The 13,761-nt window shown below is 34.1% G+C and overlaps 2 protein-coding genes across 2 annotated transcripts; one reads left to right on the top strand and one right to left on the bottom strand.

Annotated features, from left to right (window-relative positions):
* Positions 1-4,021: 4,021 nt before the first annotated feature.
* Positions 4,022-9,199, bottom strand: HELRODRAFT_185687 (hypothetical protein). Its single transcript, XM_009021961.1, is given in 14 exon segments — positions 4,022-4,402; positions 4,422-4,830; positions 5,031-5,164; positions 5,452-5,604; positions 5,846-5,953; positions 6,172-6,313; positions 6,522-6,615; positions 6,875-7,007; positions 7,133-7,222; positions 7,363-7,448; positions 7,701-7,829; positions 8,015-8,083; positions 8,302-8,368; positions 8,549-9,199. The coding sequence occupies 13 exon segments, from the start codon at positions 9,053-9,055 to the stop codon at positions 4,686-4,688; spliced, it is 1,857 nt and encodes a 618-aa protein (XP_009020209.1). The 5' UTR covers positions 9,056-9,199; the 3' UTR covers positions 4,022-4,402; positions 4,422-4,685.
* A 1,401-nt stretch (positions 9,200-10,600) lies between these two features.
* On the top strand, positions 10,601-11,361 carry HELRODRAFT_142631 (hypothetical protein; the record flags this gene model as incomplete). Its single annotated transcript, XM_009021960.1, has 2 exons — positions 10,601-10,896; positions 10,998-11,361. Coding segments are annotated over 2 exons (660 nt in total), but the record flags the coding sequence as incomplete, so codon positions are not given.
* Positions 11,362-13,761: the final 2,400 nt, after the last annotated feature.

The raw sequence follows: 13,761 nt of genomic DNA, 5'->3' as shown, positions 1-13,761 counted from the left end.
AAATACTGTATATATATGTATATATATATATGTGTGTGTATATATGTGTATGTATGTGCGTCTGTGTATGCATGTGTGCATGTGTGTGTATGCACAGGTACACACATTTTCATTCATTTTATTTATTTAGTAAATTGCTATTACACGCTTAAATCTCCATTTGAGAATTAAATGTTATCTTTGCTTAAATAATGTCTTCTACTTTTTCCATCCCGGAAGTAACGATGCATCTTGTCCGCTCATGCACCTGCTCCATACAAGACGTATACATATACGGAGAGAGAGAAAGAAAGAGAAAGAGAGAGAGAGAAAGAAAGAAAGAAGGAAAGGAAGAAAAAGGGAGAGGCAGTATGGAAAGAGAGAGGATGCAGAAAAAGATAGGAAATAAAAGAAATGTGTGGGCAAGGAGAAAGATAACGAATGTAGAAAGAGAAAACAAAATAAATATATAAGAAAGGGAAAAGAGAGAGAGAGTGAGAGAAAATGAGAGAGAGAGGGAGAAAACGAAAAATGTCTAATATTTACGAGAAAGAAGTAAAAATGTAATAAATTATTCATTATATTACTGTCCTCTGGACGTTTTTTCACAAAAAATTGTCAGCCCCGACTTATCTCGTTGGACTTTTTTTTATTTTAAATATGTTTTCACTCATATTTAATGTGTGTGGTTATTTTAAGTTAAAAAAATTAGCCACTTACATTTGAGAATACGGTTATTAGATTTTAGAAGTTAAATCGTTGTAAATTTTTAGGAAATTGCAGTTTTGTTTGCCTGGGCAGATGACAATTCTCAACACCACTCTTATGGAAAATACGAAATTAATATTAATAGCATTTGAGAATGTAAACGTGTGTGGAATTCAATCCAAATAACACACAACAATACAACACGTTCAAATCCAGTTTTTTTTTCATTTAAATTTTCAATAATCGTTTTGAAAACTGTTTTTATGCTTCGGTAGTTTGAATTTTTGAAAAACCACATCGCTAGCAGGCAGATGTTGGAGCTGGCATTTGGAACCACATGTTTCCATTACCCAATCATGAGTATTTTCCCTATTGCAATTAATATGTCAAGTCGTTTTTATGTAATATTTAAGAGAAAAAACATTTGGTTACTAAAGAATAAACTAACTAATATTAATTTAAATAAGTATTTGTTATAAATTTATTAGGAATTTTAACGTTTATTTGTAGAGACTTATTTCATCTAAAAAATTTGCATATTGAAAGACCAAAACCAAGTTATTGGCGATATAACGGTGCAAAGTATATCACGTTGCGTTAAGTTTGTGAGGTAGAATGTTGTTCAACATTAATAATGCATGTACCAGCGTTCAAGTTACCAGGTTCGACTCCCAGACCATCACAGAAAATTGACGTGCGTGGATATGTATGTGTGTATATATGTGCGTGTGTGCGCGTGCGTACATACATACATACACATACGCACACATACGCACACATACACACACATACACCCACATTCACACACATACACACACATACATAATGTCTAATACAAATTTGCGACCACAATAGAAATATATTATTAAAGTCATTTATTTAATTAGCGACGGATCAGACAGACGCCCATAAACTCTTGTGTGTACGTATATGTGTGTATGTGTGTACGTGTGTGTGTGTGTGTGTGTGTGTTATTATTAATAGCCTGTTGTTTCCTCTTCTTTCTTTTTCTCTCTCTCCTTTTCTTCTCTCTCTCTCTCTCTCTCTCTCTCTCTCTCTCTCTCTCTCTTTCTTTCTTTCTTCTTTAATCATCTTTCTTCATATTGACTAACTGGGGCTCTCATTTTTTCAAACTCCATTTTCTCCCATCATTTTCTCTTCTCTTCAGTTTTTTTTTATCGTCTTTCAACTTTCTGTTTCTTTATTTTTCTGTTTCTCTCTCACTCTCTCTTTTTTTATCTTTCTCTCTCTCTCTCTTTTTTCTATTTCACACACACACAAGCAAAGACACACAAACACAAACACACACTCTCTATTTTTCTTTCAATCTCACTTTTTTTTCTTTTTTACACTTCTCTCTTTATCTCTATCTCTCTCTTTCCTTATATCTCTCTTTCTCCCTCTCTCTCTTTCTCTCTCTCTCTTTCACGTACACTCACACCATCAGCAAAGAAAATGCCAACGACGACGATAATAACTGTCAACTTGTACCTAAGTTAACCTTAAAATTTTGTCTTTCATTTTTTTATTATTATTCTTATTATTATAATTATTATTCGTCTTATTATTATTATTATTGTTGTTGTTGTTAATAATTATATTCATCATCGTCGTCATCATCGCTGCTTCATTATCGTCCGTCCTCATCGTTACGTCATCATTACGAGAGCATAAAGTACACGTTAGCCAACGTCGTCAAGGTGACCATGATAATAATAATAATAATTATTATTATTCTTTTTTATTATTATCATTGTTATTATTATTCTTTAAAATTATTATTATTATTTTTCTTTTTCCGTACACTCATCCCATTATTCTTGGTACTGTTTGTTTTTTGTTTGTCTTTCTCGTTTTCTCATTTTAATTTGTTTTTCTAGGAAAGAATTTTTTCTAGAATTAGCGGGGATATCAACAGCGGCGACAACAATCATTAAAGTAGTAGTAGCAGCAGCTGCTGCACTAGTATTAGTAGTAGTAATAGCAGCAGCAGCTGCTGCACTAGTAGTAGTAGTTGTTGTTGTTGTAGAATTAGTAGTAGTTGCAGTAGTAGTTGCAGTAGTAGATGTAGCAGTAGTCTTAGTAGTAGTAGTAGTCGTCGTAGCAGTAGCAGTACTAGCATCAGGGGCAGCAGTTGTAGTAATGATTTTTACGCTGGCGGTAATTGTATAAACAATTTTTTAGAATGGTCATTTAAATTTAATGATGTTGTTTTTAGTCGGTAGGAAAAGTTGTTGTTGATAATGTTGTTGTTATTTTTGTATTTTTTGATGTATGTATGTATGTATGTATGTATGCATGCATGTATGTATGTATGTATGGCTGTTAATGTTATCGCTATTAATGTATTTAACGACTTGACCATTAATGTTGTAGTTGTTGATGTAACTGTTGTAGTTTGTGATGAAATGGTCGTCGTAAAACGCGGAAGAACTGGCGTCGGTGGCTAATAAATGCATGCATGAAGCTGCGTTCTTTGCTTCACGTCAAACTGTCAACACTACGTCGAAAAAAAAGGATGGTAAAATTGATGTTTATAAAAACAACGAAAACTGCTTCCATCAAACATTTAAACGTTGAAACATATGTGTACTTATGTGTGAGAGTGTGTTAGAGGAGAGAGAGAAAGAGAGAGAGAGAGAAAGAGAGAGAGGAGAGAAAGAGAGAGGAGAGAGAGGTTGCACTTGAATCCTACATTGTAAGAAAATTGAATTAACTTTAAACGATGGCTGAACTAATGACTGTCGATCGATAAGGTGACGTTATTTTGTACGTGTGTATGTATGTTTGTGTGTGTACGTGTGTATGTTTGTGTGTGCACGTGTGTGTGTTTGTATGTGTACGTGTGTGTTTGTATGTGTACGTGTGTGTGTTTGTATGTTTGTGTATGTATGTTTCTGTTGTGTTTATTGGCATGTACGTGTGTGTGTGTGGATGTGTGTGTTTTGTTTAAAACAACAACAACATTAATAACCTTACAAATAACTATAGAATAATAATAATAATAATAATAAACACATTTTCATAGGAATAATAATAATAATCTGCTAAAAACACCTTAGATGTAATAATATGGGGAGGGAGAGGGACAACCTTAATTACGGTACTTATGCCGCATTGCTATCATTACTGTTATTATTTATTAATATTATTATTATTTTATTATTTTTGTTATTATTTATTATTGTTATTTTATTATTATTGTTATTACCATCGTAATTATCTTAAAACCAGACTCCGACCGTTAGGTATCAAAAGGAATGAATGAAAGAATGGATGAATGAAAGAATGAATGAAAAATGAATGAATGAAAAACAATGATTGAATGAATGAGTGAATGAATGGACGAATGAATGAATGAATGAAAAACAATAATTGAATGAATGAGTGAATGAGTGAATGAATGGATGAATGAATGAATGAATGAATGAATGAATGAATGAATGAATGAATGAATGAATGAATGAATGAATGAATGAATGAATGAATGAATGAATGAATGGATGAATGGATAAATGAATGAATAAATGGTTATATAAAAAAAGAGAAGATTTAAATTATAAAAAAAATAATTCTTCATTATAAATATGAACAATCGCCTAAGTGACAACACAACACAATTTACGATGAGTATGAATCATCATAATGTTACTCATTAAGTTGTCAACTTTCACGTCAATAGTCAATCGACCAACCAATCAATCAAACAATTAACCATTCAATCAATCAATCAATCAATCAATCAATCAATCAATCAATCAATCAATCAACCATTCAATCAATCAATCAATCAATCATTCAATCAATTAATCATTAAACCAATCAATCAATCAATCAATCAATCAATCAATCAATCAATCAATCAATCAATCAACCATTCAATCAATCAATCAATCAATCATTCAATCAATTAATCATTAAACCAATCAATCAATCAATCAACCACTCAATCAATCAACCAATTAACCAATCAATCAATCAATGAACGAATCAATCAATCAATCATGCAACTCTGCATATTTCTTATAAACGTCTAGGAACATCTTCCTACAGACGGTTTTGGCCTTTAGTTTACTGCACAGCAAGAAACAACCTGCCATCTTTCGGTGTAAACTGTAGGTCTCCTCTGGCGGAGGTGTCAGTCTGTGATTAGTTGGTTCATTTGAATGATTGAAAGAATGAGTAAATCAAAGAAAGAATGGCTAGACGAAAGAATGAATGGATGGATAAATGAATGAATGAATGAATGAATGAACAAACGAATGAATCAATTGATGAATGAATGAATGAATGAATAAATGAATGAATGAATAAATGAATGAATGAATGAATAAACAACGGACCGATGTTTCAACATGACAGGTATTAATTCATGAATTCTCCGGGCCGTACTCTGGGCCCCGAAATCAAAAGGGTCATCCTTCGAGAATGCCTCCCCCAGTATCATCACTGCGTCCACGTGGGCATTCTCCATTACCTGATTGGTTGGTTCATCGATTGATTGAGTTGATTGATTGGTTGGTGATTGGTTGATTGATTGACTCATTCATTTGATTGGTTGATTGTCCGAGATACATTGGATGATTGTTAGTTAGTTGACTGAAGCCAGCCAGTCAGCCATCAACCAACCAGCGGCTTATTGGTCAGCCAATCAATTAAGCTCTCAGCCAGCCAACCAACCCTTCATCCAACCAATCAGCAAGGTTCTCAATCAATCAACCAGCTAATCAACCAATCCATCCTTTAACCAACTAACCTACCTACCTTGCTTTCGAACCCGGTAAGAAACTTCATCTTCCTACTCATCTCTAGGACGGCATCTCTATCGCCTCTAGACGCTGACTCGATCAGTTGGATGTAGGGGTCGGTGAATTTCAGGTCAAATTCTCTACTGGCTCCAAAGTCTATCAAGGATATCTGTTGAACCAGTGGTGATGGTGTGGTGCATTGTGGTGATTGTGTAATTGTAAATGCTGTGTATTTTGGTGGCTGTGTAATTGGATGATACAGTCTAAATGATAGTGTGACATTACTGAAAATTGCGAAATAGGATGATGCGGATAAAGTGATAAACTTGATAACATTGACATCATCATCGATATCACAATCATCTCATCATCATCATCATCGTAGCAACATCATCATCATCACTACCGACCCGTCCGGTTTGTTCGTCGTAGAGAAAGTTGCTCCAGTTCGGATCCGTCTGCATGAACCTGTAGATGAAGACCTCGTTCAGGCAGAGTTCCAGCAACTTCTCACAGATCTGATGACGTCATGATGACGTCACGATGACGTCATGATGCGATGATATTAATAACAATAATAAGAGTAATGGTCGCGACCAACAGGTTTGAAGGCGAAAGAAGTTTCAAGTTTCAGCGCGTGTTTCAAGTGACGTTTAAGAGAAATAAAAAAAACACCATCACATCACAATAATATACAACCATCAATCATCATTATCATCATTATCATCATCGCAACCTGGTTTCTCAGCTCCTGCCTCTGATTCTCAAGGACATCCAGGGACACGCCTCTGACCAGTTCAGTGGTCAGTACCTCCTTTGTCGTCACCTCCCATATCACTTCCGGCACGTAAAAAATTGGGTCATCTTCTAGAAGTGACCTAGTTTCAAATGATTGGTGGTTAGCTGATTGATTGGAAGTTTGAGCAATCAAGCAACTAAGCAACCGACTGACCAACAATCAACCAACAGCCAGCCAGCCAGCCAGCCGACCAATCAATCGATAAACCAATCAACAGATCAACCAACCAACCAATCAATCAACCAATAGACCGACCGACAGACCGACCGACGAAACGATCAGCCAACCTAAACTTCTCAGAAGCTCTAGCCTCTCTAACGTAATCACACTCCCAGCTGAGTTCCTTGCGAGCGACTTTCAGTGCCACATTTGCATACAGCCCTTCGTTTCAATGAGCGATTGACGGTGAGTGATTGAATGAACAAATGAAAGATTTGGCAGATGAGTGAATGACTTAATGAATGATATAATTGATGAGCGAATGAACGAACGAACGAATGAATGAATAGTACGATGAATTAAATGAGCAAGCTAACAAAATAAAATTAAACATTTAGTGAAAAAACGAACAAACAAACGGACCGCAAACAAACAAACGAACAGACGAACGAACGAATGAACAAACGAATGAACCAAGAACCTTCTGGAAGAACTTGTGAGACCTTGAGAAGTGACATTAAATTATTGATATCACTGTTGATGCTGTTCGCCACACCAGGGTATTGGATCTTCACCGCAACTGGCCTGCCATCTTTGATCACTCCCCTGTGCACCTGGTTGGCCAGTTTTCAGTTAGCTTTCAGTTGATTGGTCGAATGAATTGTTGATTGATTGATTGGTTGGTTGGCTGATTGATTGATTGATGATTGATAGCAGCAGCACTCAGCCAGCCAGCCACCTGACCAATGGACGCCGCAGCGAACGGTACTGTATCAAACTCAAGAAAATTTTCCCGCCATTTCGGTCCTAATTCTTTAATCAGCACACCCTAATTGGTTGATTAATTTATTAGTTTATCGGTCGATTGATTGGTTGGATGCATACAGAAGTGGTTGAATTATTGACTAATTAACCAATCAATCAGTCATCGTTCAGTCAATCAAACAATCCTTCAGCCAGTTGAATAACCTCCATTTGAGACATGGGCATAAAATCTGCACTCTGCCTCACCCTCTCGAATATCTTTTGCAATGATGGATTGATTAGTGAGTTGTCTGAAGCGGTGAAACAAATGAAAAAAATGGATGAATGAATGGTTGAATGAATGAATGAAGTATGGATGAAAGAATGAATGACTGAATGAAAAATCTAATAAAAAATAAATTAAAAGCTAAAAAATGAAAAAGCACATGGGTGAGACAAAGTAAGCAGCTAAAAATGGCCATCATAGTAACAGCATTAAGTAACATCAGCACATCCCTACTTATCTACACACTAAATTACCCACTGACTTAATTACTTATTACCTTGTATACTAAGCATTTGTCCTAATTTTAGTGCAGCCCCTCTAACTCTACACAGAGTGTTGACAATTCTTTCGGCATTGGCCTCCGTCAGTAAAGGATTGCTGTCCAGTATGGCCCCACCCTGTCTGCCTGGTCATGAAAAACAACCATTGGAAATTAATAACTAGAGTTAATTAATATTAATGAAAGAAGAGAACCAATTAATCAGCCCCAAACCAGCCAATCGACCAATTAAATAATTAATTAATTGATCACCAAGCTAAAAAATAATCAACCAATCAATTAATTAGCCAAATAATCAGCCGACCAATCACCTGTCTTCATTCCTAGACCTCTCAAAGCAAGTTCAGACAATGTACCAATAGCAAGACCTGCACCTAGGCCTAACAACAACGCAAATAATTATCAAATAAAATAATCATTTATAAAAAAACAAAAATATATATATTTTATAATATTGGCAAGTAAATACAAATCTATAGTAATTTTGAATTTTGTCAATATGTGTGTGCGTGTGTATGTGTGTGTGTGTGTGTATGTGTGTGTGTGTAGGTGTGTGTGTAGGTGATGCCATTGCCAGCCCCAAGCCAAGCCAACAAACTTCCAAAACTGACAATCCTGCCAACACGAGATCCAGGAACTTTACTCTCTTTGGATTTTTTAGTTATCTATAGAGAGAGTTAAACAAGATAATTATAAACAGTTTTTAAAATTGTCAAATAAAGCTTGGCCAAAAGTGAAAAAGACAAGATTAAATTGAGAAATGAAAAAATAATAAAAGTGAAACCAAAAAACAGAACTGGAATAAAAGATCAGAAAATGAAATGAAAAGTAAAACAAATTCTAACATCTGGGGCATCAAATTTATCAGCAATGGGTTTGGATCTCTTTATCTTTTGACCTGCTCCTCCTGATGCTTGGATACTTTTAGCCTTCTCATCTTTGGTCTTAGTACTAAAATGTCTTTTGGAGTTTATATCACTGTTATTAGTTATGTTTTTAAGGATTGTTGAGTCTCCGAACTTGGCAGTGCTAGTGTTACTACTGCTGATGCTGCTGTCAGTGTTGCTAAAAAAAGTTTTTTTATTGTCAGTTCTGTTGAATTGTGTCGCTGTGTGAGTTGTTTTATGATCATTGGGATTAGAGGAAATGGTGCTGCTAGATTTAATAGAAGTCTTTCTTGAGAAGCAGTCACTGGCTGCAACCTCCAACCTTTCTAAAATATTTTTAGAAACCGGCTTCAAACTTGAATTGTTCCACCAACAAGAACATTCCCTCAACCGGTGTTCTGTTATGGTGGTTCCTAATTTCTTTAGGCCACGAAACACTATAGCGACATCATTCAAATAAGACATATTTATTTATAAAATAAAAAAAAAATTTATACAAAATGTGGACAAAATGATTTAAAAACGAACAAAATTAAAACGGCTTATTCTCTTCTATTAGTTCAAATTCAGTCCAGATATTGGGCAATAATGTGAATGCTTAAAAGTTCACTTTCACAATTTTAATGACTAAACAACGCAGCAGAAATTAAAATAATCGATATTTAAAAGTGAATCAATAAAATGCTTCAATCTCGATTATATAGATTATTTCAACAATTGTGAACATTTGCTATAAAATTTTATAAAAATTGTCCACTTTTCTCGTTAATTTATTAATAGCATTTTGTTAATTTGCATCTAAAACGTCAGAAGTTTTCTCAAACATTCAGACGCGTTATTTTACTCAAATAAAAATTGCTTAAAATCACCAGATAAGCAATCAATAAATTCATAAAATGCTGAAGATTGACGAAATTACTAATTGGTATCAAATTTGTTCCCAACGCCATCTTGTGTATAGTAACAATGGAAGGCGTTGATCGGTGCTAGCTATCCGTTCGTCGGGGCGGTGGTGTTAGTTAGGAATCAAAATTTGTTTTTAGAGGAAGTTAAATATCTTAAATTAATCATTTAATCCTAAAAATTGATTAGATTTTTTTTGTAGGAATTTCTATTTAGGCATTTGATGAAAATTAACTTTATTCATTAGTAAATCTACTTGTTTGCGTATTTAAAATTAAAGTGCGCACTTGCTTAAAAGTGCGCAGTGCTTAAAGGTGCGCAGTTTCGTCTGGTCGTTTGATAACTTGACGGCACGACTTCTTGATGTTCTTCCCCCAATCTATTCGGAAAGTAATTCATCTAAATTCAACCTATGCCAGCCAATTTTATATCATCTCAAAAGTGAAAATCTCAAAATGTCCCCATCATGTTCATAATTTACGTTTGAGGCACGTGCGTGAATTTAGGATTTGATCCTTCTGATGAGAGTTTTAACAACGGAAACGAAATACAAGTCATTGATTTAGCTACGATTTTTGAAAATTCTAAATTAAATTGAATTAAATGTTCTCTCCAGCCAATGAATCGTCATCATCTGAGCCTAATCTAGGCGAAAATAATATTAATTCCAATAGCAAAACCGTTCTAAACCATCGTGGCGTCGTCAATAAATCATTTAACAGTAATAATTTAATTGTAAACAATGGAGGAGCCCTCACTCCAGACATCAAATCATCAAACAATCCCTTATTCTTGGAAAGCAGCCAAAAGGTATCTTCTGTCATCATCAACAAAGTAGGAAAATATATATTATCTGAGAAACCAGATAGTGCTGTTTTATTAGGTTCATCAGCGTCATTTCAGTGTCAGGCTTTAGAATTTGAAACAGGCTGTGAATTCATCTGCAAGGTATTTGTCACATTTTACCAACATAAATAAATTATTGGTTCTTAATTAATTCTATCGTATCAATTTTTCTATTTTTTTTAATCAACACTTAATCCCTTTTTTGTTGCTTGTTTTTAATGTTTTGATGGAAATTAAACTGAACCATAACAAACATACCCACAGATCACCCCAATATCAAATTATAGGAAGTTTTTAGAGCCCTATTGGGTAGTAGGTAACCATGAGAACATCAACAACATCCATGAAATTATACAAACCGAAAGCTTAAGTTACATCTTCTTTAAGAAATCTTCAGAGGACCTACATAGCTACATTAGAAGGAGATCCAAGTTAAAAGAGGATGAAGTATGCTGGCTGTTCACTCAAATTGTTTCAGCTGTTAAACACTGCCATGACAATGGTGTTGTACTAAGGGACCTCAAGTTAAGAAAATTTGTCTTCCAAGATAGTAATTGGTGAGGAGTGGTTTTTTTCATTCAGTACACTTTTTGAAAATGTTCTGTTATTCAAGTTGCATGTCTTGATTTAAAATGTATTTCTTTTTTTATTTCCCAAGCACTCACCTCCTTCTTGACAACCTTGAAGATTCCTGCATACTAGCTGATCAGAACAATGACCTCCTCACAGACAGACATGGCTGCCCAGCGTATGTCAGTCCTGAAATCCTCTTCTCGGTTGGAGGATATTCCGGAAAACTGGCCGACGTCTGGAGTTTAGGAGTTATTTTCTACACCTTCTTGGCAGGGAAGTACCCTTTTCATGATTCAGACGTCGGGGCTTTGTTTAAGAAAATCAGACAGGGGGTGTATCCTGCTCCGGTGGGAGCCACAAGCAAAAGCAAATGTCTTCTAAGGAATTTATTAAGGGTTGATTCTTCTGAGAGGATGGGCATCGATGAGATATTTGCACATCCCTGGTTTCAGGGTAGAAATTTCCAGAAGTTTGAAAGGTGGTCTAAAACACGTAGGTCCGCATTCAGTGAAGCTTCTAATAACACTGTTTATAATGCTGACAACATGTTTAGTGCATACAATACTGCTAGCAACCAATCTCCTTATAACCTATCCAATAATAATATTAATAGTGGTGCAATCAATAGTTTCTTTGGTATCAACTCAGAAAGTCATGTAAACAACAACAACCATAACAATTACAATAATATTAACATGAATTATGCTGCAAATAATAGTACGAATAGTAATTATAATAATATTAATTATGGTCAACAAATTCCTAATGATGATGTCACAAATTCCACCAACGTACCTATCTTCTCACATGTAGATAGCTTGTCTGTTCGGCCTGAGAAATCACTTTCCTCTCTAAATGATCACTCACTCTCAAAGTTGGACCAAGTGGTTCCTGTTTTTGATAAAGAGGACAAGTAATCTCTCTCTCTTTCTCTGTTTTTTTTCTATATCTCTCTTTTTTTATAACTTGTTTTTTCTTTTTACCTTCTACTTTTCTTTTTTCCTTCTACTTTTTCTACATAACTCACTTTGTCTCTATCTCTCTCTCTTTTTCTCTCTTAGTCTGTCTCACTTACTCTTTCTTTTAGGGAATGTAAGATCATAGAAAACAAATTAGACAGTTTAATTTTCAACGCTTATCTGTACGTAAAGTTAGAAATGTAAAAGAATAAAGATTTTAAGTAAAGGGGTAATGAATGGAAATTGCATTCTACATACATCTCATATTGTTTTTGTGTTTGGGTTTTTTATTGTTTTATGTTATGCGTTATGCAATCTCTCTCTATCTATCTATCTATCTATCTATCTATCTATCTATCTATCTATCTATCTATCTATCTATCTATCTATCTATCTATCTATCTATCTATCTATCTGTCTGTTTTCCTATCTATATCTAGCTATGTCTATCTATATCTAGCTATATCTGTCTATATCTATCTAACTATATCTATCTAGCTATATGATATTGTTACTATAATATGCATCTTTGATTTGGAATTAAGGATTAACCAACAAATTAAAAGAATAAAGTGAGAAAAATTTTTTTAAATATGAAATATTTAAATTGTTCAGGACAAAAAAATGTTCTGAGAATCCGTCAAATCATTGATGTTTATTTTTTTTACTTTTTGAGGCTAGATTTGGTTTAGTTCCAGATGAACAGACCAGAAAATTCCGTGCTTTTACCAAACGTATTAGTAGAAAGGGTAGCAGCGGCAGTATCGCTAGTAACGGTTTACTATTGTTATTTACAAATGTAGTAGTAGTAGTATCGTTGTAGAGTTACTACTAACTAGTTGAGTAATGTCTCCTTGTTTGCTTGTGCTACTGTCACCTTGAAGCTAATAATTCTTATGTTATTAGTGTTTTATTAATAATATAATTATTATTAGTGTAATTATTGTTACGATAGTGAGTGTACAATTGTAGTTCTTAGTATGAATCATTAGTGTTATCCTGAATTATTATGAACTATTATTACGAATTCTATTTATAGACAAAGGCCATTTGAATGATTTGATTTTTCTCTTTTTCACGTTTCTTAATTTATGATGAATTATGAGAGAGAGAGAGAAAGAGAGGAAAAAAGAATGAAATTGATAGTGAATCAGATATGAATTATTTCTGGAAGTTAATAGAATGTGAGGTAATGATGGTGTTTAAGTTATAACCATTTCCTTACATGTTTGTATATAAAGATAGATATATATGTTCTGTGTTTATACATATATATATATTTATTTATTTATACATTCATAAATATATATTTTAATTATATATATATATATATATACAAGTTTGTGCGTATATGTGTGTGTGTGCGTGTTCGCATGTAATTTGTGTTTGTATGTAGGTCCGGTAAATGATGTGATGCGTGAAATAAGTAAGATTTAATTTGTTGTTGTTGTTGACTATAATTCATTTTAAATGTTGACGCTGTTGTTATTGTATTTATGAGCAAGTGCTGCGGATGTCTGTCGCGTTTTGTTTCCTTAATCCGTCTTTTTTTTCTCTGTTTTTCTAGTTTTGTTTGAAAAACTTGGCATTAATAAATTATCCGGTGTCTGTCTGTCTGCCTGTATCTGTATAAGTATGGTTGTGTTTGTATGTGTTTATGTATGTATGTATGTATGTTAGGGTATATGTACGTTTCTGTGTTCATGGAGTGGCGTTTGTACGTGAGCTAGCGTGCGTCTGTGTTTGTGTGTATCTTTGGGTTAGTTTTTGTTGAATTGTTTGTATTCTCGTATTCTTTCAACGTTTGGATGATTTGTTGATTGTTTGATTTTTCGCGATTTGATATGATTTTTCACTGTCTTTTAGTCATTTATTTTGGGGAAGATCATT

Source organism: Helobdella robusta (assembly GCF_000326865.2).
Source record: "Helobdella robusta unplaced genomic scaffold HELROscaffold_30, whole genome shotgun sequence".
In the NCBI taxonomy this organism is placed as follows: Eukaryota; Metazoa; Annelida; class Clitellata; order Rhynchobdellida; family Glossiphoniidae; genus Helobdella; species Helobdella robusta.
This window is presented reverse-complemented; position numbering and strand designations above follow the sequence as displayed.

Coding starts and splice junctions, on each gene's coding strand:
- HELRODRAFT_185687 (XM_009021961.1), bottom strand. CDS start 9,055: ATGTCTTATTTGAATGATGTCGCTATAGTGTTTCGTGGCCTAAAGAAA. Junction 8,369..8,548: donor ATAAATTTGATGCCCCAGAT/GTTAGAATTTGT, acceptor CTCTCTCTATAG/ATAACTAAAAAATCCAAAGA. Junction 6,616..6,874: donor CTCACAAGTTCTTCCAGAAG/GTTCTTGGTTCA, acceptor ATTGAAACGAAG/GGCTGTATGCAAATGTGGCA.